The sequence below is a fragment of the Argopecten irradians genome, chromosome 4 (assembly GCF_041381155.1).
Source record: "Argopecten irradians isolate NY chromosome 4, Ai_NY, whole genome shotgun sequence".
Lineage (NCBI taxonomy): Eukaryota > Metazoa > Mollusca > Bivalvia > Pectinida > Pectinidae > Argopecten > Argopecten irradians.
This window is the reverse complement of record NC_091137.1, coordinates 22672670-22696210: the sequence shown is the minus strand read 5'-3', so window position 1 is coordinate 22696210 and position 23541 is coordinate 22672670. Positions and strand designations below refer to the sequence as shown.

Below are 23541 nucleotides of genomic sequence, written 5' to 3'. Positions count from 1 at the left end.
TATTATGATTTTTTTTAAATATCTATAGTTATGTGTGCTGTAACTGAGCAAATATTTTGGCTTGCTGATTTTTCTTTATTAATCTATTGAAAAGGTTTGATGAAAAAGCCGTGAAAATCATTCATATGACTTCAGATGCCTTATAAAATTGTAAAATTGTAAAATTGTTGTTTTATGCCCTATGTATGTTTAGATGGAAACATTCCGGCAGAAATCACTTTAGGATTACTAATAACAAAGTTAAATGAAATTGTAGACCACAATTTGGCTTCATGGTCTGACCGTATGTTCTCATTTCGCTTCACTATAGATGTACATATAATGATTTAATATTTGTATTTCTAAAATTAAAACCAATGCATTCAAAGTACTGTAATTTTCAAAATGTTATTAACTTTTGGTGATAAATAACATATTAAAAGCTTATCTTGATTCATGAGTATAAAAACTTATAACTTGAAACATATTTTATTTGAATATCTACAAATTAGATCAGACAGTTCAAGAATTTATGTTCAGTTTTCTCCCGTTTTATTTTCCATCAATTCACCTGTGAGTTTTCAATTTATCCCCGAGATTCGTACGTTCCCTTATTCCCTCGTTCTACACATTTATGTTTGCATATTACTGATTTATTGTAAATTGTTTTCATCAAATTTTACATCTCGGTCTGTCATCTTTGAATATATTAAACTTAAAGATTTATACATAAACTTGTTAATTCGATATATCAATTATGAACTTTACAATGAAATACACAATGATTAACAAACAAACAAACAAAAACAAAAAAAACCGGATGCACCTATACATGTAAATTTATAATGATTGTAATAAATAATGAAAATAACGTAGAACAACTTAATGGCGGAATTCAGTAGAATTTATTTTTAAGGGTTTAAAATTATAAGATGGAATGTAATTATTGATGATTTTGAGTGATTACTAAATATTTCATTAATACAAAATGAACTCTTGTGATAGAAAGGATAGAGGAACTTGCAGCTGAAAACAAAGAACTGAAAGGTAAACCAGTGAATGTTTTAAGTCAATAAAGCAATTTTATCTGAACTTCAGTAAAATAATAAATCACTTCACATTTAACTTATTGGAATATGAAGGAACTATATATTCCATATTGATTTTATCAGAAAAGCATTTTAGGTCACCAGAGACAAAACATAAAGTGACGTCATTTTATTGATAACCTTTCGTCCTTTGTCATACGGATCCCGTTTTCCGCGTGCATCATGTGGCTATTTAAAAAAACTGCTTACGTTTCATAAAATTCTGCACAAAGATATAAGAAACTTAGTTACAAGAATTATCAGCTTTTTTAACACTGAACAAATGACCCCTAATTAGCTCTAAGATCCCGAGAAGCGGAATGATAGGCCCCCCACTATATATGATCAGTGATTTTGTTAACCTTGTGGCCTCATGTTTTCCTATTAAGAAGAAAGGTCAGTATGAGAACATAAAGGAAACCTTGGCACAGACTGACCTGCTTTAGAGGTTAAGCCAAACGAGGTCAACATATTAAAGTTTACAAAAAAAAACATCAAAAAATGAAATGAACATTAATGACTTTGATATATCACTTACGTATTTCATAATGGCAACACAAACTTCTTTTACAGAACAAATGGGAAATCTTGCAGTTGAAAACAAAGAACTGAAAGGTAAATTATTGAATGAGTTAATAGAATAATCAAGTTTATCTTCGCATTCCATTTATTGAGATCTAAAGAGACTATCTATTCCATATGAATTTTATCAGAAGAGCATTTAGGTCATTTGAGACCTAAATGCAGTAAGTGACCTAATTACATATCGCGGGTCGTTTTATGTTTCCCGCCGTCGTCTAAATTACTGTGCGTTGGTTAATTATCACTGCGCCAGACGACAAAACCGCGGCATGAATCTTCACTGTTAACATAGTTTACGCAGGGAATCCTGCATTTGGTTGGTGTTAAAACATCCTCTTAGGCCATTAATATACATTTTCGTATATTATTATTGTTTTTAAAAAAACTTTTAATTTTTGTTTCGCAAAGATAGTGGGCCTTTAAAGTTCTTCTCAATATCGAAGGCCCACTATATATTATGATCAACGATTTTCCTAAACTTGTGGCCTCATGTTATCCCGAGAAGAAATGTCAGTAAAGTAAACATTGGGACAGACTATCTGCAAACTGAATGAGAGGTTAAGCCAAAAGAGGTCAACAAATCAAAGTTCCTAACTAAAATACAAATATCAATTTCATTACAGAACGGACGTAAAATCTTGGAGTTGAAAACAAAGAACTGAAAGGTAAATCATTGAACGAGTTAATAAAGCCATCAAATTTATCTTCGTATTTCATTTTCTGAAATGCCCAATATTATTAGAAACTCTTTTTAAACATCGTGTGGCTCACCTACTTTAACCATCACCGCCATGTTCATTTGTTTTTCGGAACACTTCTCGATTTTACCGATAAGCACAACACTACATAATTTGCATACTGCAGTAACGATAAGTAAAATCGAGAAGTATTCTGAGAAGTAGGTGAGCTACACGATGTTTAAATAGAGTTTCTACAAAGTATGGGTCATGACACCTCCAAAGGAGATTGTGGATGAACACAGTTATGGATACTGTTTACCGCCACAAGCGTAGATTTTGTGCTTTTGGCTTGGTTTTTGAGTTACCCATTAGAGGCGAGACGACAATTCGACCGGACAGGGAAATGTCTACCTAGCATATTTTTCGTAAATTTCCCGATTTTTCAAGCCATAACTTCGTCAATACTTGGCCAATTGTGTTCATCAAGCACTCACTGGAAAGATAAATTATTTCTCTTTAAGGTAAGATATGCGTCAATGGTGTATATAGCCCATTTATTAAAATAATCACGGTTTTTTAAAAATAGGTCCGTTTTTCTCGACCGCCGAGTTCATACCCTTGATACTATAATATATATATGTATACTGATGGTTAAAAATTTTCGTGCCAGGTCCCTGTGAGTTTAACAGCTAATGCTGTTTTCAAATATTGAAAAAACTTTTCTTCTGAAAACTAAACACATTTTTTTCCCTTAACTTTCAGCTTAATTCCAATCACACACAAAGGTCCAACAAAAGAGAGGTAAATGAATAATATACCTGTAATTAAATTTCAAAGATCAAACTAAAGAAATGCCAAATGAGCTCTAGAAGATTCAGCGTTTTATGCAATAACAATGACACCAGCCATTTAAATCCAATTAACATGATATCAAATATCTATTTAGTATAGTATTTTCCTGTGTATTGTCTATGGGCTATATTTTATCATGAAGTGATGCCTAACGTGGATTATAAACCGATGCTGGCTAAATATGTGAACTAATGCCTTTAAAACAACGCTGCTACACCTTGCTAGATATTTTTATGGAAACCCGCAATTAAATAACTAATAAGGTCACTACTACTGCCAGTACAAGTTACTTTGAAATTTGAAATATGATATACATTTACTTCCCTTGGGCTATATCGCAGTACAGGTAATACACAGTAGGTTACATCCAGATGCAATGACATACACATGTTTTATAACTTGATGACCATTATTGCTAATAAGTCTATTTTCAGACTGTGAATTAGCAAGTCAAAGTGTTGGATTTCATGTATCCCTATCAACTACCACGGCCTTTGGTGACCATCAGATCGTAGTGTTTGACACTATTGTAACTAACGTTGGTAACGGTTATGACTCCAGACACGGCCATTTCACTGCCCCCGCATCAGGTCTATACGCCTTCGCTATCACTATCCTGTGCCATGCAAGCGAGTCACCTGTCCATGCCGCCATCATCAGAGATTGTGAGATGGTGGGCAATGCCCACTCAAACGTTGACAATTATGACAGTGGGAGTACGACTCCAAGCTGGGCATATGGTTTGGGTAGAAAACTATCATGACCACCCAGGATACCAGCTATACGGTAATGACGAAAGTACATTCTCTGGAGTCCTTATCTGGCCTTATTAAAGACGTTCGCACCATCCGTTAGGGTTTTGTTGTTTATTCTGAGCCAGCATTATTCTTTTTTTGTGTGTGATAATTATGTTCATTTTCGCGTCTGTCATAAGTTTGATACTGGAGGTTGAGACAGTCTACACTATTGTATACCAACATTTCTCGACAACTAACTTTAATTTTTTTACGCCCAATGTCTTTTTAACGGCGATATCATTTCACGATTTGCAATTAAAAAACTTTATTAGGCTTGAAAAATTTGCGCGGTCATTTATGTTCGCCAATTCTGATTGACCGTGAAATACTCAAAATGTTATTGCACGTGACAAAATGGAATGAAATCTGCCTTCTGATGGATTGACGCTATTGATATAATGATAAATCACTATCATTCCTCCTGCATCAAATAGTGAAGGATTTTTTTTAATTAGAGTAAAATATAAGGTTTTATAGTAAAAAATATGTGGTACTTTTCTTATTTTCACTCAATATTGACCAATCATTCACAATGAAAATATCATTTTGGCGGGAATACTTTTTTTTGAAATATCAAGACAAAACATAATATTACGTGCATCTTTCTTATTAATTTTTCATTTTAAATTGTTGGAGCATAAATGTTGGATAAGATAATTTTCTGTTGTTTTTCATCCACATTGATGGTACTGGTATTAGTTGGCCTATGTAATAGATATAATCTCATGAGATGGAAACGTTGAATTTGTTTAGAATCGTGCTTTGCACTCGTGAGAAATTTCAAAGATTCCAACCACACTCGATGAAATAAAACTGTTATTCATCAAGAAACATGGAATATCCTCTATGTATCCAATGTATCTGATATCGATAACTGACAATTAAAACGATATAATAACAAGAAAGCAAGCAAACAATCAGTAAGATAAAGGGAGGTAATTGAAGACGTAACCAGTTTAGATAAATGAGGAATAAAGGATGCTACTTTGCTAAATATCGGTTTCATTATTTTGCAATATAACTGAATAGTAGTTGGACTGTTTGCTACGTTACATTTTGTTGGTTTCTAGTAACCAGAATATCAACATTTTTTAAGTTCAAAGATTTATCATGACATGATATCAAGAAATTGAACGATAGACTCAAAAGCAGGGTGCAATCATAAAGAGAAGAGACATTGAACAAGGTACTGTGGATAAAATGCTGGGTGTCGGGATTGTACAGAGATGTATGAATAATTAATCCGCTCTCGCCAACTCGAAGACAGAAAGATAATATTTTGAGTTATCCGAGTATTCGAGTACGAATTACTTAAATATGGAATGAAGTTTCATTGGAACATACAAAATACTTCGAATTTAAATACAACAGAGTAATCGAGTTTTCCCTATTTGTTTTAACGATACTCGACTGTATATATGTAGGATTAGTGATTACTCTGGCAAATTAAGTATTGCTTTGTTTTTTGTTTTTTGGTGTTTTTTTTTTTATTTGTTTGTTTGTTTGTTTTTTTTTATTTGACAAAACATAAGATTAAAAGCTAAATTTTGTTCGAATGAAATTACGATAACATTTTTTATTTAAAGTGAATGCGTTCATTGGCCTTCCAAAAGTCTTTACATTTCAAAACGTCGGTTAATTTCTGCTTACCTTGCCCAGTTCCCAGTTTAGACCATTCTAATAAATGGGAAAGCACCGTGTAAATTTCTTTGAAAATGAGGCTGTGTGGAAATGTCAACATGGGCATAGCCAGCTGGGAGGACGTTTTAGGATTCCTATAATATAAATTAATTTCGTCGCATGTAGATCAATTTGACGGGAAATTTTGTTTTTCTGTTTCATAAGAAATAATACTGGATATATTAACACAATTTTTACCGAATTTATCCTTCCTGTGCCCTACAAATAGGCAATTTGTTTTCTTTTTCACATGATACTTACTCTAAAGTGTGTGAGCTTATCTTAAGATTAAACCTGTTTTCAGAGAGTCAATCGGACCCGGGGGATATACAACTTATTAAGTATACATGTCGTCCATAAAAGTATTACAGATGTTCTTTATTATTCACTGTGACTGTCCTGGTTACCTGTAACAGTGACGTAACCAAGGAAACGCTCTCGTCTCTTCAGCAGTATGTTTGTGCACTTCAGGCCGCCTTTCAGCGTCAGAATGGTAAGCTATTAACACTTTTATTCCATTGTGTAAGGATTCGTATCATGACGTTAATATACTATGCTAACTAATTTCTAAAATGCATTATTTAATTGATACACTGACGAGTCTATTTATGTACTTGAATTTAGTACCATTCGAAAATTTGATTATTTTTATTGCATATTCGCATCTGAAAATCTAAATGGCGTATTTTAAAGTATTAATTTCTGAAATGCCCAATATAATTAGCAGTAAGATTTAATCAAATATACATCCATGCATGTTTACAGACTTCTGGTGGTACATAAAAAAAATAAACATCACAGAAACAATGAATATTATTGCATTTTAATTATTTGTTTCTAAAACATTCTTTCCTTCAATAGTTTACATGAAAAACATGAAAGTAATTTCATTGAAAGAAGAACACAACAAGTGAAGCAGTCATCAGAGTGTTAATTTATCCTTAGGGTATCACTTTAGTTGAAGAGAAAATAGGAAAGCCTGTATAAGCAATTTTCATTATGAGAAATAAGATATTTGATCTTTAGCAATGGTCGATCCTGTATCGTAGCTGGCGTCGCATGTTAATTCGATATCAATTTCACAGTGATGTCAAATCCGATGATAATACTAAGATAAAGATCGTTTAATTGTAGTGTTACTGACTAATCAAATTGATTGACAAACATTTTTACTGTGATGATTCATTATAAAGATCAGTATATTTTACAGACCACTTTGACAAGCGTTTAGGAGGACTTATGAGGATGTAGAATTTATCCTTTTTTAGTCTTTCAGTTCATTGCTATCAAATTGGTTGACGTTTCTAGTTGAATGTGAATTAAACGATTATCTTAAATACACTTATTATATATTTGTAACATTTGCTTCATAATGAACATCAACAACAAACTACATGGTAACACAAAAATTTTCAATTTTACAAACTACATAAAATCCTTTAAACTTGATCATCTGGCCAAAGCATTAAAATGTAGTCTATTGTTTTGTATTATTAAATTGTATTGAAGATGTAATAACAAAAATAGATATGTTTAACATCTTTCTAACTTAATGAACCAAAATTACAAAACGGTATTCATCTATTTACCTTTTTTATTCTATCTTATTTTCCAGATCAGTTGCAAGTCAAATTCAAGATCCGGCAAAAAGCTAAAAAACAAAGAAACCATTCAAAAACTCAGTGATCATATTAAAAAAAGTATGATGAATGCATTTTGCAGATTAAGGGTTCATGTTTCAATCGTCTTTTAATGAGAAATTAAATCGTGATGAAAGTAATATACAACATTCTCAAATGCAGAGCTATTTTTAATAATATATATTTTTTAATCTGTAATTTACTTATGTATGAAACAAATGGAATGCCTTTTACATAGTTCAACAAAATACGTGTATTATCGGATGTAGCACCACCTCTACTACAACTTATTACAATTATTGTGTTATTATTTATGTTTAGCTACAAACGATGGAACTGCCAATTATAACATTGTGTTTTATGCGAACATGTTCCCTGATGTGGCCCTTGGCGATCACCAGATTGTTGTGTTTGTCACTATTGTAACAAACGATGGTAACGGTTATGGCCCCTATCAAGGTCACTTCACTGCCCCCGTAACAGGTCTATACGCCTTCTCCGTGACCGTAACGTGAGTTGGAAGTGAGGCCGAACTCCATGTTGCCATAGTTAAGGACGGTAAAATAATAGGTGTCATATTCGCAAACGGTAATCATTATGATAATGGGAGCAAACTCGTGGTTGTGCGGCTTCAGGCTGGGCAGGTGGGATGGGTGGAGCACGATTTTGACCCATCAGGAAACAAAATACAAGGCGCTGCCTATAGTCCTTTTTCTGGTTTCCTTATCCAAGCTTATTAAAGATGATTGCTTCATCGATCACGTGTTTTTATTTTATGTAACCATCATTTCAAGATATTCCAGTCCTACTTGGCTATTTCTGTGTAAGAGCAAGTTGTCATCCTTATTTTTACGTTAATCATTTGAAGTGGCTTGAATGGAAAAAAAACACAAAACACAACAAAGATAAATCTGATTCTGTTACATCGTAAAATACAGTTAGAATTATTGATCATGTGAGTGCTTTAACACTTAGACATGAATCCGGCTTCAAGGTGGCACATTAATAAAATAAAACATATCTTGCAAAGTTTTTTTTTATTGTAATGATTTATTATCATATAAATATATTTAGATAGCCAGTGTAATTTAAGGATATGCCAAATTTTATTGTGGTGACATAAGCGGTATAGAAAAAAGCGATCTACATTGTGTCAAATGAGATTTATACATGCGATCTAAAGATAAACATCAAATGCATTCCGATTTCACTTATACCTACATTCAATTCGGTTAAAGTGTTGGAATCATAATTTGATATCTATTATAAATAACAAACGCCATTTTTATTTTGGAATATTGTACTTGAAATTATTGACTTTTGAGTTAAAGCAAATTTTGTTCATGGGATAAAGATTTATCACCACACAATACTAACAGTTAATCAGTTATTTCATATCTCACGGGAGATAAGAACTTCTAGCGTAAAACATTATCGTTTTTGCAGTGCAACAAATAGTGAGAATTTTCTTCTATGAAATTTTCCACAACATAATTGACTATCCAAAACATTATTTTTATACCAGTGAGATTGGAAAAGCTACATTCGAGTCGCAGGCAGCCATATTATAGCATACCAGATTTACATCCAATTTTATGATACTCAGGAGGACGCCCATTGGCGTTGCGACTGATATAATTTTAAAATAATAGAAAGAGGCTTATATAAAATTTGGTTAGGATATTTTGATGGAATTAATCAGTAAGGTAGCAGTATAAAATGGACACAAGATTTCCGCTATGACAAGGAGACTAATAGAATATTTTCCTACCTATGAGGGTGTGACAACAAAATCACAACCTTGGGGGGTAATTCATGAACGTCCAACCCGAGGCTTGACTTCAGGTTCAAAAAGTTAGCACGCGCAATCTGTCATACCCTAGAGGTTGACAGAGAAATCTCCCACCGCTAAAAACGGTGACAAATCAGTGAATGGTGGGAGAAAACGTAAACAAACCGCAGCCTCCCAATCGCAATACATTTTTCTGACACTGTTTTCAAATATTACGCAGGAAATCTTACTCATGTTTGGTGTTGTAACCTCACCTTAGTCCATCGGTATATATTTTCTTATGTTATTAATATTTTTAAGAAATGGTTATGTTTTAAAGGTAGTGGGTCTTTAATTGAAATATTCTATACCAGCATTGAGGAAGTATAGGATCATGAGAAAACACTATGAGGCAATAGTAACCGATCCGATAAGTTATAATGGGCTAATATTACCTTTGAGTAACATTTATTATTTGATTTCTTATATCACGAATATTTGGCATATGTTTCCTTTAATTTTGAGGTATAATTGATTCTCAGTAATATTTAAGTTTAAGAAAATATTTAAATCTAATTTCATACCATTTATTGTTTGTAACCAATTAAAAGCAAGTATTCTGTTTCGTCATGTACCACAGTCACTTTGTTATTTTTTTGATAGTAACGCAAACGAACGTCTGCTGGCGGAGTGAAACCTTGATAGATAAGAAAATTCAATCATACAATGGACATATACATTTCATGTATGATACATGTACATGTAAAGCATAATGAATACGAATAACGTTTGTTTTGGATTTCGTAACGTCCCGAAGAATGAAGTCCTTGCCAGTACTTCGTGTCGAGCAAAATTGGAGATGTCTAATAGCACACGTACATTTCAAGTATGCAGGACACCTCGGGCAGGAGGGTCCGCCGTCTTCAAAATGATGAGAAATTGAATGGTATAAAAATATTGCAAAATTGCAATTCAATTTAACCGAGTTAATTTAAACTTGTAAATAATGTCTTAGATTGTTCTAATAACATTGATTTCTAAACGATATACTTAAATTTCAACTTGGCCCAAATCATGTATCTACCAATAGTATTTACATTACCTTAGCTTATCTTTAAGATAAAGGCCGGGTCACAGGTCACGAACATTTATAACACAACATGTCGTCCATACCAGTATTACAGCTACTTTGTATCTTTTCCGTGATCCCCCTGGTTACCTGTAACAGTGACGTTACCAAGGAAACGCTATCGTCTCTTCAGCAGCAGGTTCAGAAACTGCAGACCGCCTTCCAACATCAGAATGGTTACATGATTTATTCTTATATTAGAAAATATTCTAAATGCCTGAAATATATCAAGTGAAATATTTGGAAAATGTTTTTTATTGATATTTCATTCTTTTGTTTATACAGACGTAATCTAAGCAGTCAGAGACATGCTATACATTTTAATGTCCCAGGATATTTATATATTTGAAGCTTTCCAGGTTCGAGCCTTTGTGTCAACGTTCTCAAATATAAAAGATGTTCAAACACAAATGCACACACAAGACCACATCAATGACTTGATATCATTTGTCGTTAATGTATTGTTCTGCGTCAGAATATCGGTCAAAAAGCAGTGGTTGCGTTGATGGTAACATTATATTGCGAACGCAAAACGGTAAGAATTTGCTGTTTCAGAGAGAGAGAGAGGGGGGGGGGTATGGAGGGGTATGGAGAGATAGAGGGGAAGAGAGAGAGAGAATCTGACTAGTGCGTTATATAAATTATATATGTATATTGAACTTAATTCTGTGGATATATAAAGTCATAATCATTTTTTTAAAGAATACATAAAGGAGCTCAAAGATGATGCACGGGAACAAAAAGGTAAGCAAATAATTATGATCTATTCTCTTGTTAATGATTTCATCACTGATCTATCGTTTTAAAGTGGTAATAAGCGTACATTATAAGAATGCACATTTATTGCAAGAGTATCTCAATCTGATAATGACTTATTTCGAAGTTTTATTTATTTTATTATCAAAATAATTTACTTTGGAAACACTTAAATCAAAAGTATAGACAAACTTAAGAAATTGTTGACATACATACAAAAGTGATATTTTTCTGTTTGTTTATAAAGCATAGTCATAAATATTGTTTACTTTTTCAGAAAACTTCGAAAAACGTATAAAATATCTTGAGGATGCAAACAATAATATGAAAGGTATGAAATCAATAAACTGTAGATTAATAGATTTGATGAATTTAAATGATTTTTTTTGTATTTGTATCTAAACCCATTACACACAATCATGTGATAAAAATCAATTCTAGATATCGCATGTAAACAACTAAATGAAAATGCATCACCTTTAGCCTAATATTATCAAAACAATTCCTTTTAAAACTGAAAATGCAAGTTCAAAGACATTGGATTCAGATTTTTGCATTCTTCATTTTTGTCAATTGCAAGTGAATGCTTTTTAACTTGCCTTGGTAGCTTTACATGAAGAAGAAAACTTGCTACGCAAATCACATCTGGAACTTAAAGTACTCCTATTCCTGTCCTCTAACCATGTTTTTTTTTCATTTTTCTAAATCTTTATAATTTTCAGATCATTGTCAAATACAGTGCAGAGGTCAACAAAAGAGAGGTAGGTATAATAAACAGGAATCATATTGTCCAGGTCCATCATTCAATATAACATATTCATTTCGTTCTCTTATAACACTTCCATTCAACCAAAAACCGTTCCAAATGACCATTAGCTATGTAACCAGATAATATTACGAATTAAAACAAAGGTCTTCTTCCTATTTACCAATTTAGGTGGCTTGTCATTGATGCTCGACACTGTCTAATCTGTTGAACTACTCTTTCAGAAATCAAACTTTTCGTCCATTAAATATATTTATCAAAAACATAAACTATCAAACGACCTTAAGTGAAGCATGTGTACTTTCAATGTAGTATCATTTCCTGCTGAAATCGTCGTGATTTTATCGAGTTTCAGACGCAAATGCAGGTATTGGTTTTTCCGCGTCCCTGTCAACATCCACTGCACTCGGTGATCACCAGATCATAGTGTTTGACACTGTTGTATCCAACGACGGTAACGGTTATGACTCCAGACACGGACACTTCACTGCCCCCGTCACAGGTCTGTACGCCTTCTCCGTGACTGCCATGTGTTATGGAAGTGAGACAGAGCTCCATATTTCCATCGTCAAGGACGGTCAAAAAATAGGGGTCGCATTCGCAAACGGTAATCATTATGATAATGGTAGTAAACTCGTGGTTGTCCCACTTCAGGAAGGACAAATGGTTTGGGTGGAGCACTTCGGTGACCCGTCAGGAAACAAAATATACGGCAATACCTATAGTACTTTTTCTGGTTTCCTAATCCAAGCTTATTAAAAACATCTAAGTCATTCGTTCGGAGTTTTTTTTTTTATTGCAACACGCAGCTACAATTGTTCATTACCACTTCGTCTGATATTTTATGAAGATATACGGTGTGGTTAAGGAAACATATCTAATATTGGCCGCTTTCGTCATATACCTAGCACTCTAAAAATAAAATTCCTTGGTAGTTTCTGAATGACAGTTCGAGAATTCAGAAAAAAACTGACATCATAGCACCTGTTGAACATTGGTTTTGAATTGTAGAACTACAATTGAAACGCAGCAGAAAAATAACAAATGAAAAACGCTTCACTTATTTTATTGTACATATGTATGCGAGCAGAATACAGGCAAACAATATAAGGTTATATGTGCATTCTTTGTCCCAAGTCAAGCTTAGTGTAGATTGGACTGTAGCAAAATATCAACTTACTTTCTCTCGGGGTGCAAGTTAATTTCCCGATTTTTTTCTCAATCACCGAAAAGGTTATCTCCGCAAACAGATAGAATGGACTAGATAACCTGTCGCACTTTTTCTTCTCTCCGCTAGACTTCGCTCCGAAAAAAAGTATTTTTGAACGCAGCCAAACGGAGAGAATTAGTACTATGACAGGTAATCCAGTCTAAAGCGTGACATATCAGTATACATTTGTACTGAGACAATGCCCTAATCACATCAATATGCCTAAACTATCATATTTGCATTGCGATAACCCGGACCGTTAGCAAGGAGTTTAGTACAATTTCTGTTTTTTTCCCTGTTTTACAACATCCATACTCGAAACATAGACTCTATTTTCCAAAGTTAAATATGTGACATTTTTTTACTTTTGAAGTTTTGGTCTTTTCCTATTTTCACATGGCGATTCTAGTTAGATTAACTGATAGAGTATTTAACATTTTCGAGTGGGTATTAACTATATTTGCAAATCCTTGTAAGATAACCTGATTTTGTATAATCGTGTTGTCATCACTATATTATACAAGTGTATTGACAAGCATGTCTATGAGGACATTGGTTCTCATTGCCATATATGGAGTAAGCAACATTAGCGTGGGATTATTGATACTAGAGGGGTATTTTTCCCGTCTTTTGACAAGCCTGATTAACAATTGTAATTTCCCTACAGTTACTAACATAATAAGGCATCAACGATTACAAATTTAAGAATTGAAAAAATTTGAACGTGTACATTTTTTCAGATCCAAAATAATATACCAACACATTTTAATTCGAGGTAATACCTAAATAACCTACCGACTGTGTCTTAAAGAATGATGGCCTTAAAGTGTGACAGCTTATCTGTAAGATAAAGGTAGACTACAGTTTTCGGCTTATCTCTTTAAAGGTAGACTGCATAGTCATACTCAAGTAAGTATAATAGAAGATAATAAGCAATCATGTCGTTCCGGAAACTATTTCAGTTGGTTTGTATGTTTGCCGTGACTGCCTCAGTTACCTGTGACAGTGACGTCACCAAGGAAACGCTATCGTCTCTCCAGCAGCAGATGCAGGAGCTACAAGTCGCTTTTCAACGCCAAAATGGTCAGAAATTTATCCCTCGCTTTAAATTTGGCAATGCGCTTACTTTCTGCTTTATAAATCATTTAATATATCAAACTGATGAACTTAACAAACATTTGCTTAGCAATATTTCGATTTCGATTTATGTTGTCCATGGTATCTATAAATAATGCTTTGATCTGTGAAAGATTGAGTAGACATATATTAATAAAATATACAGATTATCATAATAAAGCGGACAATACAAATTTAAAGCATTAGTGATGACAGGAAATGTTTTTCTTTCCAATGCTTTACAGATGATGACTGTATAACGGCCATCATTTCTACGGAAGTTTGGCGGCCATTATTTTAGGGCACCTAGTGACCAGTCTTGTATATTTCACACACACCTGACAGTACTTACCAGTTATATACAAAAATGAGTTGAAGATGAAGATAAAAACAAAACAAACTAGTTTTCATTATGTAATGCATATTGTAATGCATATGTTATCTCCACGTTTTGCCAATATTGATACCTTTTACGCCGACACATAGTGGACATCTGAAAAGCAGAAAAAAAGATCTGTCCTCACTGTGAAATTAAATTGTACATTATTTTCAAAATCGGCTTTATATCTTGATCTCCACTGCAAATATAACCAGTAAAGTGATATATAAACAGTAGCAATTATCTTTGTTTCCTATAGTACTTATTAAGGAGTTAATTCCTACTACCCTATGATCTCGATAAGCCTGAATCGAAAATAAGCCGATATTGAAATTATATCTTAGATGTCTTACAGACAAATGTATCTTGAAAATACGTCGATTTGAAAATAGGCCGCACTTGAAAGTAAGCCACGGATTCCTCCCAAGGAAATAATACAAAAATTAAAAAAAATAATAATTGACGTGTGGTCAATTCTCATAACGCACTGTAGTGGTGTTGTTGTTTTATTACATACATAGATACATGTATAATTATCTATACATAAATACATATTTGTATTTATTTTTATTCATGTACTTTTTATGTTTTATTTTTATTTCAATATTCAATTTAAACACCTATGAAATGTTTCGAAAGTAAGTCGGTCTCGACAATAAGCCTATCATACGTTACAGGATAAATAATTTCGAAAATAGGCCGTTCTTGAAAATAAGCTTTTAATTCCCTACCAAAGAATATAAGCCGCGGCTTATTGTCGAGATTTAAGGGTATCATAGTTGTATTGATAATTTATACATTTTCCACATGTAGTTACTGACATTATACGCCAATCTAATTAACAATAAAACAATTTCAGAGACTGCGGTTGATAAGGCAAATAACACGTTTGTGATGTAAAATAATTCATTTTTGAATGAAACATTCTTTAATTTTTAAATTTGAACATTTGTTTTCATTCAAACATTTTACATTTTACAAATTCATTTAATTTGACTAAAGATGTTTCAATTTCATGTCGTTGTGTATGATTTATTTTTCTTACTTACAGCTGAGATCCATGAACTTAAAGGTATGCTAATTTTGTTTTAATTAGAAGAACATACATCATATCTTTTACAAATCTTAATGGAGTAAAAATTATGCCAGCAATTAAGGTACATGTAAGATATTTATGACAGTTTGCTAAACTGAGATAGAAGATATCGTTATAGAGCAATTTGTTTGAAATTGATACGACGAATGTTTAATTTAAAAGACGGTGCTTTGTTCCTGATCATCAATATTTATTAATACCACATTTTTTTATTATTTCATCATTCTATGCCGCATTTATAAATTTGTGGAATTACTTTTCAGGTGAACATCAGATGCTTAAGGGTATGGCAACATCATTTGTTCCTAGTTTAAAACGCTGCAATGCTAAAATGTTCAGAAATAGTGTAAACATGCGAGTAGAAATATGTTTTACCTAGTATCTATCATATGAATTAGTTTTGTGCAATGCCTAAACTTGACAACAGAAATTAGTTATATTAGTGATTTTATATTTTTAAAATTTTTCAGGGCTTGTCTTGTTTTCTTTTATTTACTGGTTCTAGGAGAATTAGCCATTGAAAAAAATACTTTTAAAATGTCCATGTTTGTCTGCAACATGCATAGGATTAAAAGTTTAAACCGATCGCGTACACTTGTTGTTATTTGAATTTGCTTATTATGATGTTATGTGCCGTTTTGTTGGGTTTTTTTTCAGTTGAAAATAAGGAACTAAAGGGTATGTTAATTTCATATTCAAAAAATGCATGTTTCTAATAAAAATGCTTCACTCCGTAAAGATGTCGAAGAAAATCAATCTTCAAGTTATTTTTTGGATTGCGTCTCTCTCTCTCTCTCTCTCTCTCTCTCTCTCTCTCTCTCTCTCTCCTCTCTCTCTCTCTCTCTCTCTCTCTCTCTCTCTAAGCGCTAAACCTTACCTACGCAATAGTGTTAAAAGCTTGCTTGAAAATTTTCGTAGATTTTGAGAGTTCACAAAAGTTATTAACTATAAAGAATTTTTCCCTTGGCCAATGTAAATGTATCACGTAGCTTGTAATGCACATAATAATGAGTTGAACATGCAAATGATGTCAAGTACCAGGAAAGATCCCTATTTCCTCAATATATGGTTTTACAATACAGCGGCTTGTTCAATTCATATTTTTTTTATCTTTACAGCTGAACAACAACAACAAAAAGGTTATGTATATTTAATATATATAATAGAAAAATACAGAGTATTCATATAATATCCTGGAAAGTAAGTAAAACCAGAAAACAAGTGATAGTTTGCAAACCTATAAATTACCATTTCAGCATGTTTTTACGTGTTTATTTTTTATTCCTCCCGTATATTAAACTCCAATGTCAACTTAACTATGTAAAGATGTGTCTTTAATAATTTGTTTATTGTTCGAAAAGAAAGACATTAAATACGAAAGTAAATTATTTGGCGTAATTGAGTCTCATTCTTCATCAGGAGTTAGTCGTACTTGTTATGAAAATGATCTACCAGGCCTGTATCTGTATGCGATACAAGACACAAATACATTTTTTAAAAATATACCAAAAACAAATTTGTCTAAACACTTTCATTTTCTTTTACAGAACGGATAGAGTATATTACCGCTGAAAACAATGAACTAAAAGGTAATTAATGTACTTTATTAAAATGTCTAATAAACCCCGGTATGCAAAACAGCCCTCGTTTCTATTAATACACACTACTTGATATCAACTCATATATTCGTATTTAAATCTATAAATATCTGTATATTAGAAACTATTAAAACTATTAGTATGATTATAAACTGAAACATATAACCATTCAATATCATGTTTTCCAATTTTCAGACTATTTGCAATTACAACGCATCACCAAGCAGAAGAGAGGTAAAACAAACTAAAATTATTTCCAAAACCAAATATAATCATACCTTATAATTATTTTCAGGGTTTTGCAAACATTTCAAAGTGAATATTCATGTCTTATTCATACAGAAAATGTTGCGACCCAATACATTCTTCCTAGCATGTTAATGTATTGTAATGGTCGCGTAACCGAGTGTGCCTGCTGCTACTATGTGCTGCAACTACAACTGTAATACGATCCAAATATATACAAATAAATGGTTAATACATTTTTCCTGCATATAACTGTAAATTTAGAAACTATCAAATAGCTCTGCCCATTAATTAGGTATTAATTAATTAAAGAGTCATTATACACTTCCGAAAATCAAAGGGATTAACTAATCAAAATATCGTACAATCATTTGCTTCAATATATTTATCGCCAATAATTAACTTTGGCAAGTTCGGCTTTGATACAATTTAGTCTCTTAACTCTAGTTTCAGACGATGCAGCTGGTATTGGCTTCGCCACGTCCCTGTTACCTAATGCGGCCCTTGGCGATCACCAGATCATATTGTTTGACACTGTTGTAACCAATGATGGTAACGGTTATGACCCCAGAAACGGACAATTCACTGCCCCCGTAACAGGTCTATACGCCTTCTCAGTGACTGTGATGTGCGTTGGAAACGAGTCAACTCTTCACGTCGCTATCATGAAAGACGGCCAGAGGATAGGCAGAGTATATGCCAATGGAAACAGTTTTGATAATGGCAGCAAATTTGTGGTTGTGCAGCTTGATGCTGGGCAGATGGTTTGGGTAGAGCATGAGTTTGACCCTTCCGGATATAAAATCTATGGTAACGGATATAGTGCCTTTTCTGGATTTCTTATCATGGCTTACTAAAGCATTCGCATTAATCTTTAAAATTGTTTATTCTTTATATTGCGATTTAAGCGATAATTGGCCATATATTCCCATGTGATAGTCATCTCTCAATAAAGGCTCGATTGTTAATTATTCGTATTTGTTGAGTCAAACAATATTTAGTTACTGTGCGTTCCATTGGCGAGTTCGTACCAGATGTACCGATACCCATCGATACCATTTTTCGTGTCTTAAAGCGAACTACTGGAGTCCATGTTGGCAGACCGGATGTTTTTCATTTGTCATCGAAATTTTCCTTTTGTTGAAAACAAGATATAATAAATTTAGATTCGATGAAATTCTATTTATTATGTATTTCAATGCAGTTTTAATCTTTATAGGTATTGCTTTTTTTCATATGTGTGCCCCTGTAATAGAATAATCCCAACGCGTTCCATTAGGGGGTGCATTATCAATTCAGTACAATTGGCATAAAAATTAAAAATGGAGCGCACGAAAGGTCTCTGTAAACACCAAATTACCTCGTTGACATAGTCAAAGGAATATCTGTATTTAGTTTTTATTTATTTACCCAACATACAAGGATTATGTCATAAGACATATTTTTCTTGCTGCAATAATCTTTCTTTTATTTATCATCGCCAACTGAAACCATCTTACCTGATGAATAGTCCTTTCATTTGAGCTTTTTGTGGTAAACAACTGCTATTATCATCAAAGTCAGAATAGTCTTACACCGCTATTGCAAATTTATAAAAATAAAAGTTATTAGTACATCATGTGACAGAATACCTGATTCTGATTGGTTACACACATGGGTACTATTTGCAAAAGTGCCAAGGCAAACGGGCACGGGCAAGCGGGCACTATTGAAGTGTCGCGAAATTGAACGTGAATGTATTGTGATGTCACCATTACATGACGTCATTATAACGTATCGTTCCGACAAAGACGTCAAAATGGTGGACAGACTGTTGTGTGCGAGGATGGAAGCTGTTGCTTTTCTACAAAAGACAGTTACTCATGTTCTATATTGATCGACGTTTAAATCTTCTTGAAGACGAATCCCGTTTCATAGAAACACAGATTTCTGCAACAATTCATATGTTGTACTGTATAATGTAACAACGTGGTGTGGAAATGGAGATAGCGTTGCGTCGCGTCGTTTGAGGTGCTTCTGTTACGATGACATGAAAACGGGTCTCATATGAGGGTGATGTACTAAATCCATTATGGCCTGGTTGAGAGGACACTATTGCCTCATAGTACGTAGGCCATGGGCTAGGAGGGTCCCACATGCACCCCCCCCCCCCAAACCTCCGAACCAATATTTTTCTGAACCCTTATGACCCACTGATCACAAATCAAAATGTTAACATTACATAAGTTGGGATGAACTTCCGGTTATGACGTCATCAAGATGGCCGCCATCTCGAATTTCACTAAAAATTGAAAAATAGTCATAACATTAACATTTTTCAACCGAAGGAGACAAATGAGGTATCAAAATGACCACAATAGAACAACAAATAGATATCAGGACCAAAAATCCAGTATATGTGGTGATTTCTACGCAGGAAATGAAAAAATCGGATTTAAAGCTCAAAAATTATGATTTTTCAGCAAAGTTTTCATATTTTGTTTGACACAGCAGAAATGTTTCCCAACAGCAATCTATTATTTCTAATAAGGTTTTTGACCACTTGTCAATCAGTTTAAGCAACAAAAACAACCAAAACCAATGTTATCATCGTAGAAGTTCCGGTTATGACGTCATCAAGATGGCCACCATCTCGAATTTCACTGAAAAATAAAAAATAGTCATAACATTGACATTTTTCAACTTAAGTAGACAAATAAGGTATCAAAATGACCACAATAGAACAACAAATACATGTCAGGACCAAATAATCCAATATATGTTGTAATTTGAACGCAGGAAATGAAAAAAAATAATATTTCAAGCTCAAAAATGGTAATCTTTTCAGCATTTTTTCATATTTGGCTTGACGCAGCAAAATTGTTTCCCAACAACAAATTATTATTCACAATCAGTTATTTGACCTCTTATCAATCGGTTAAAACAACAACAACAAAAATATATAGAAATGCAAAAGAGAATTGTTATACCATCATTTGGTTTACAAAAAATCACCGGATGCGGCATATGATTATTATTTTTTCCAAACCGCTAACACTACAGTTTCCTGGTGTCTTTGAATGTCCTGAATATAACATTGGCTATTGACGATTTATATCTTAACAAATTTGAATTTAAAGTTGGCTGAATATCTAAGTGGGACTTAGTAATAATCCATTTTCATGTTCGAAATTTTGTAGACTAGTAGCCTCTCAAACTGAATTATTACAGCAAAACGCTAACTAATAGCTATAGGGTATCAAATTAGAGTTCCGTAAATACCATGACACTTTTCGAAACATATGGTGTCTTTTAGAATGAGCACATCCATTGTTTATTTCCTGTGTATAACGCAAGGAAATATAAGATGGTTACTACAGTGTCACATATTTCTTTCACTAGTTCTTAATGCTAATCATTTTCGTTATGCGTGCTTTCTCGCCAGAGTGTCGTCTTCGACCTCGGTGACCTGATGTGACATTACATTACCGGGTTACCATCGTGGATCTAACTTGTCAACTGTCCATGGTCAGAGTTAAGATCAGAAACATCGGCTTCAGGGATGTGGGAGCTCTTCCTGTTTCCAACCTAGTTTCACCTAGATTCACATATCGTATATGATGTTCCAGACTTCCCCGGCACAATGGAAAACACACCAGATCAACATTCTGCGGAGGGTTGAGTTGGTTCTCCTTAATTCGTATGAAGCACAATTCCTCATTCTAGTGGACCTCAGTGACCATAGGTGGCACAGGTGGATTCTGTGAGGTCATAACTGAAGTCTGCAGTGGAGTTTCACTCTTTGCCAAGTCTGGAAAGCACTTTAGAGAACTTTTTACTGGAGAGTGTCCAATGGTCTCTTTGCGCATACACCAGATGTGACACAACCAGCACCTTCAAGGGAATGGGGAAAGTCAGACCAATGAAAAACATTTAACATTTATGCCCTCATTAATGACCTCGATGATATCACCAGTGCGATTTATGGTTGCACGAGGGTCCACAAGATTGATGAATAGTACTTCATACGAATTATGGAGTTATGTGCTAAGGAGAACCAATTCCACCATTGGAAGAATGTGCATCTGTCTGGTGTAATTTCCATTATGCCGGAGAAGTCTGAAACAGCATATACGTACGATATGTAAGAATCTGAAAAAGATCCCACATCCCTGAACCTGTTGTTCCTGATATGAATTCTGGCCATGGATGGGTCATAAAAGGCTAGAACAACACTGGTAATGCAGTGTCACATGAGCTCATCGATATCGAAGACGTCGATCTGGCTTTCGACGAATTGGATACTGATATCTCGAGTACTCTGATTCGGACTGCATGTACCAGCTACCAGATATGCCGAGTCTCTTCAGTGGATAGGTCAGTGAGGCGAGAAAGCACGCACAATGATAATGGTTATCATTGAGAACCAGTGAAAGACATATTAGTTATATTGTAGTAACCATCTGGTATTTTGCTTATGCTATGCATTGGAAATAAACAATGAATGTGCTCATTTTCAAAGACACAAACGCTTTTGGAACTGTTATTGATATTAATGGAAACACAGGCTTAGCTTAATTAGGTTACATTTGTTACGCTATCAGTAGGTGTTGTGTTATTTTTGAGACGCTGATAATCTATAAAATTGAGGGTATAACAATAATTTTTTTTTTGCATTTCTATATATTTTTGTTGTTGTTTTTGTTTTTACTGATTGATAGGAGTTTAAATAACTGATTACGAGTAATAATTTGTTGTTGGGAAATATTTCTGCTGCGTCAAGCCAGGTATAAAAAAATTGCTGAAAAATCACCATTTTTGAGCTTAAAAGCTTAATTTTTATTTCTTCCGTACAAATCACTACACATATTGGATTATTTGGTCCTGATATGTATTTGTCGTTTTATTGTGGTCTTTTTGATACCACATTTGTCTACTTTAGTTGAAAAGTATCAGTGTTATGACTATTCTTCATTTTTTAGTGAAATTCGAGATGGTGGCCATCTTGATGACGTCATAACCGGAACTTATACAATGTTAACATTGGTTTTTGTTGTTGTTGTTGTTTAAACTGATCGATAAGTGGTCCAAAAACTTATTAGAAATAATAGATTGTTGTTGGGAAACATTTTTGCTACGTCAAACAAAATATGAAAAAATTTGCTGAAAAATCATAATTTTTGAGCTTTAAATCCGATTTTTTCATTTCCTGCGTAGAAATCACTACATATATTGGATTTTTTTGGTCCTGAAATGTATTTGTTGTTCTATTGTGGTCATTTTGATACCTCATTTGTTTACTTCGGTTGAAAAATGTTAATGTTATGACTATTTTTCAATTTTTAGTGAAATTCGAGATGGCGGCCATCTTGATGACGTCATAACCGGAAGTTCATCCCAACTTATGCAATGTTAACATTTTGATTTGTGATCAGTGGGTCATAAGGGTTAAGAAAAAAGATTGGTTCGGAGGTTTGGGGGGGGGGGGGTGCATGTGGGACCCTCCTAGCCCATGGCCTATATAGGTTGTTCTTAAAGGATACAATTTGCTGTGAAATAAAAAAGAGAAATCCGACACTTACATTCGTGATACACTGGTAGTCATTATCAATGTCAGCTCCTGTGTATTGCCGAAATCTCAGAGGAACACAAGCTTAATCGTGTATGAATAATTTGAAAAACCGGATTGACTTTGCTTATGGAATAACTATTAACTAACATATTCTATATCTGACCTAGGTTCTGGTATTTAGTTTCAGAGGAGGGAGCAGGTATTGGTTTCTCCGCGTCTCTGTCAACACCCAAGGCCCTTGGTGAACACCAGATCATAGTGTTTGACACTGTGGTAACCAACGACGGTGACGGTTATGACCCCCATCAAGGTCACTTCACTGCCCCCGTTACAGGTCTCTACGCCTTCTCTATGACTGTCATGTGTGATAGAAGCGAGTCGAATCTTCACGCTGCCATCATTAGAGACGGTCAGATGATAAGCATCAAGATGGCCTCTATCTCGAGCTAGCTAGCTCGCTATGCGAAAAGTTAAAAATAGTCATAGATATTTTTCAACCGAAGTAGACAAATAAGGTATCAAAATTACCACAATCGAACAAAAAATAATATAAGGACCAAATAATCCTATATAAATAGTGATGTGTACGCAGGAAATGAAAAAAAAAATTAAGCTCAAAAATGGT

The 23541-nt window shown here is 33.7% G+C and overlaps 3 protein-coding genes across 6 annotated transcripts; all 3 read left to right on the top strand.

Annotated features, from left to right (window-relative positions):
* The first annotated feature begins 1615 nt into the window (after positions 1-1615).
* LOC138322185 (uncharacterized) lies at positions 1616-7813 on the top strand. Its single transcript, XM_069266236.1, has 3 exons — positions 1616-1682; positions 3616-3921; positions 7620-7813. Exons 1-3 carry the CDS (start codon positions 1616-1618, stop codon positions 7811-7813), a joined length of 567 nt encoding a protein of 188 aa, XP_069122337.1.
* A 1884-nt stretch (positions 7814-9697) lies between these two features.
* On the top strand, positions 9698-12495 carry LOC138320993 (cerebellin-1-like). Of its 2 annotated transcripts, none has more exons than XM_069264353.1 (5): positions 9698-10374; positions 10901-10942; positions 11232-11285; positions 11677-11715; positions 12070-12495. In XM_069264353.1, the coding sequence occupies exons 1-5, from the start codon at positions 10230-10232 to the stop codon at positions 12477-12479; spliced, it is 690 nt and encodes a 229-aa protein (XP_069120454.1). In that variant the 5' UTR covers positions 9698-10229; the 3' UTR covers positions 12480-12495. The 2 variants fall into 2 exon arrangements, with proteins under 2 accessions (XP_069120454.1, XP_069120455.1); XM_069264354.1 differs by having other exon boundaries at positions 9705-10374; positions 12076-12495.
* A 1332-nt stretch (positions 12496-13827) lies between these two features.
* LOC138320992 (cerebellin-1-like) lies at positions 13828-18542 on the top strand. Of its 3 annotated transcripts, XM_069264350.1 has the most exons (8): positions 13828-14013; positions 15477-15497; positions 15785-15805; positions 16179-16199; positions 16640-16660; positions 17069-17110; positions 17315-17353; positions 17813-18542. In XM_069264350.1, exons 1-8 carry the CDS (start codon positions 13869-13871, stop codon positions 18220-18222), a joined length of 720 nt encoding a protein of 239 aa, XP_069120451.1. In that variant the 5' UTR covers positions 13828-13868; the 3' UTR covers positions 18223-18542. The 3 variants fall into 3 exon arrangements, with proteins under 3 accessions (XP_069120451.1, XP_069120452.1, XP_069120453.1); XM_069264351.1 differs by lacking the exon at positions 16179-16199; XM_069264352.1 differs by lacking the exons at positions 15785-15805; positions 16179-16199.
* Positions 18543-23541: the final 4999 nt, after the last annotated feature.

Excerpts from the sequence above, each read along its gene's own strand:
- LOC138322185 (XM_069266236.1), top strand. The coding sequence starts at position 1,616 with ATGGCAACACAAACTTCTTTTACAGAACAAATGGGAAATCTTGCAGTT. Across the intron at positions 1,683-3,615 it reads TGAAAACAAAGAACTGAAAG|ACTGTGAATTAGCAAGTCAA; the intron begins GTAAATTATTGA and ends GTCTATTTTCAG. Across the intron at positions 3,922-7,619 it reads GACTCCAAGCTGGGCATATG|CTACAAACGATGGAACTGCC; the intron begins GTTTGGGTAGAA and ends ATTTATGTTTAG.
- LOC138320992 (XM_069264350.1), top strand. The coding sequence starts at position 13,869 with ATGTCGTTCCGGAAACTATTTCAGTTGGTTTGTATGTTTGCCGTGACT. Across the intron at positions 16,200-16,639 it reads TGAAAATAAGGAACTAAAGG|CTGAACAACAACAACAAAAA; the intron begins GTATGTTAATTT and ends TTATCTTTACAG. Across the intron at positions 16,661-17,068 it reads TGAACAACAACAACAAAAAG|AACGGATAGAGTATATTACC; the intron begins GTTATGTATATT and ends TTTCTTTTACAG.
- LOC138320993 (XM_069264353.1), top strand. The coding sequence starts at position 10,230 with ATGTCGTCCATACCAGTATTACAGCTACTTTGTATCTTTTCCGTGATC. Across the intron at positions 10,943-11,231 it reads TGATGCACGGGAACAAAAAG|AAAACTTCGAAAAACGTATA; the intron begins GTAAGCAAATAA and ends TTACTTTTTCAG. Across the intron at positions 11,286-11,676 it reads TGCAAACAATAATATGAAAG|ATCATTGTCAAATACAGTGC; the intron begins GTATGAAATCAA and ends TATAATTTTCAG.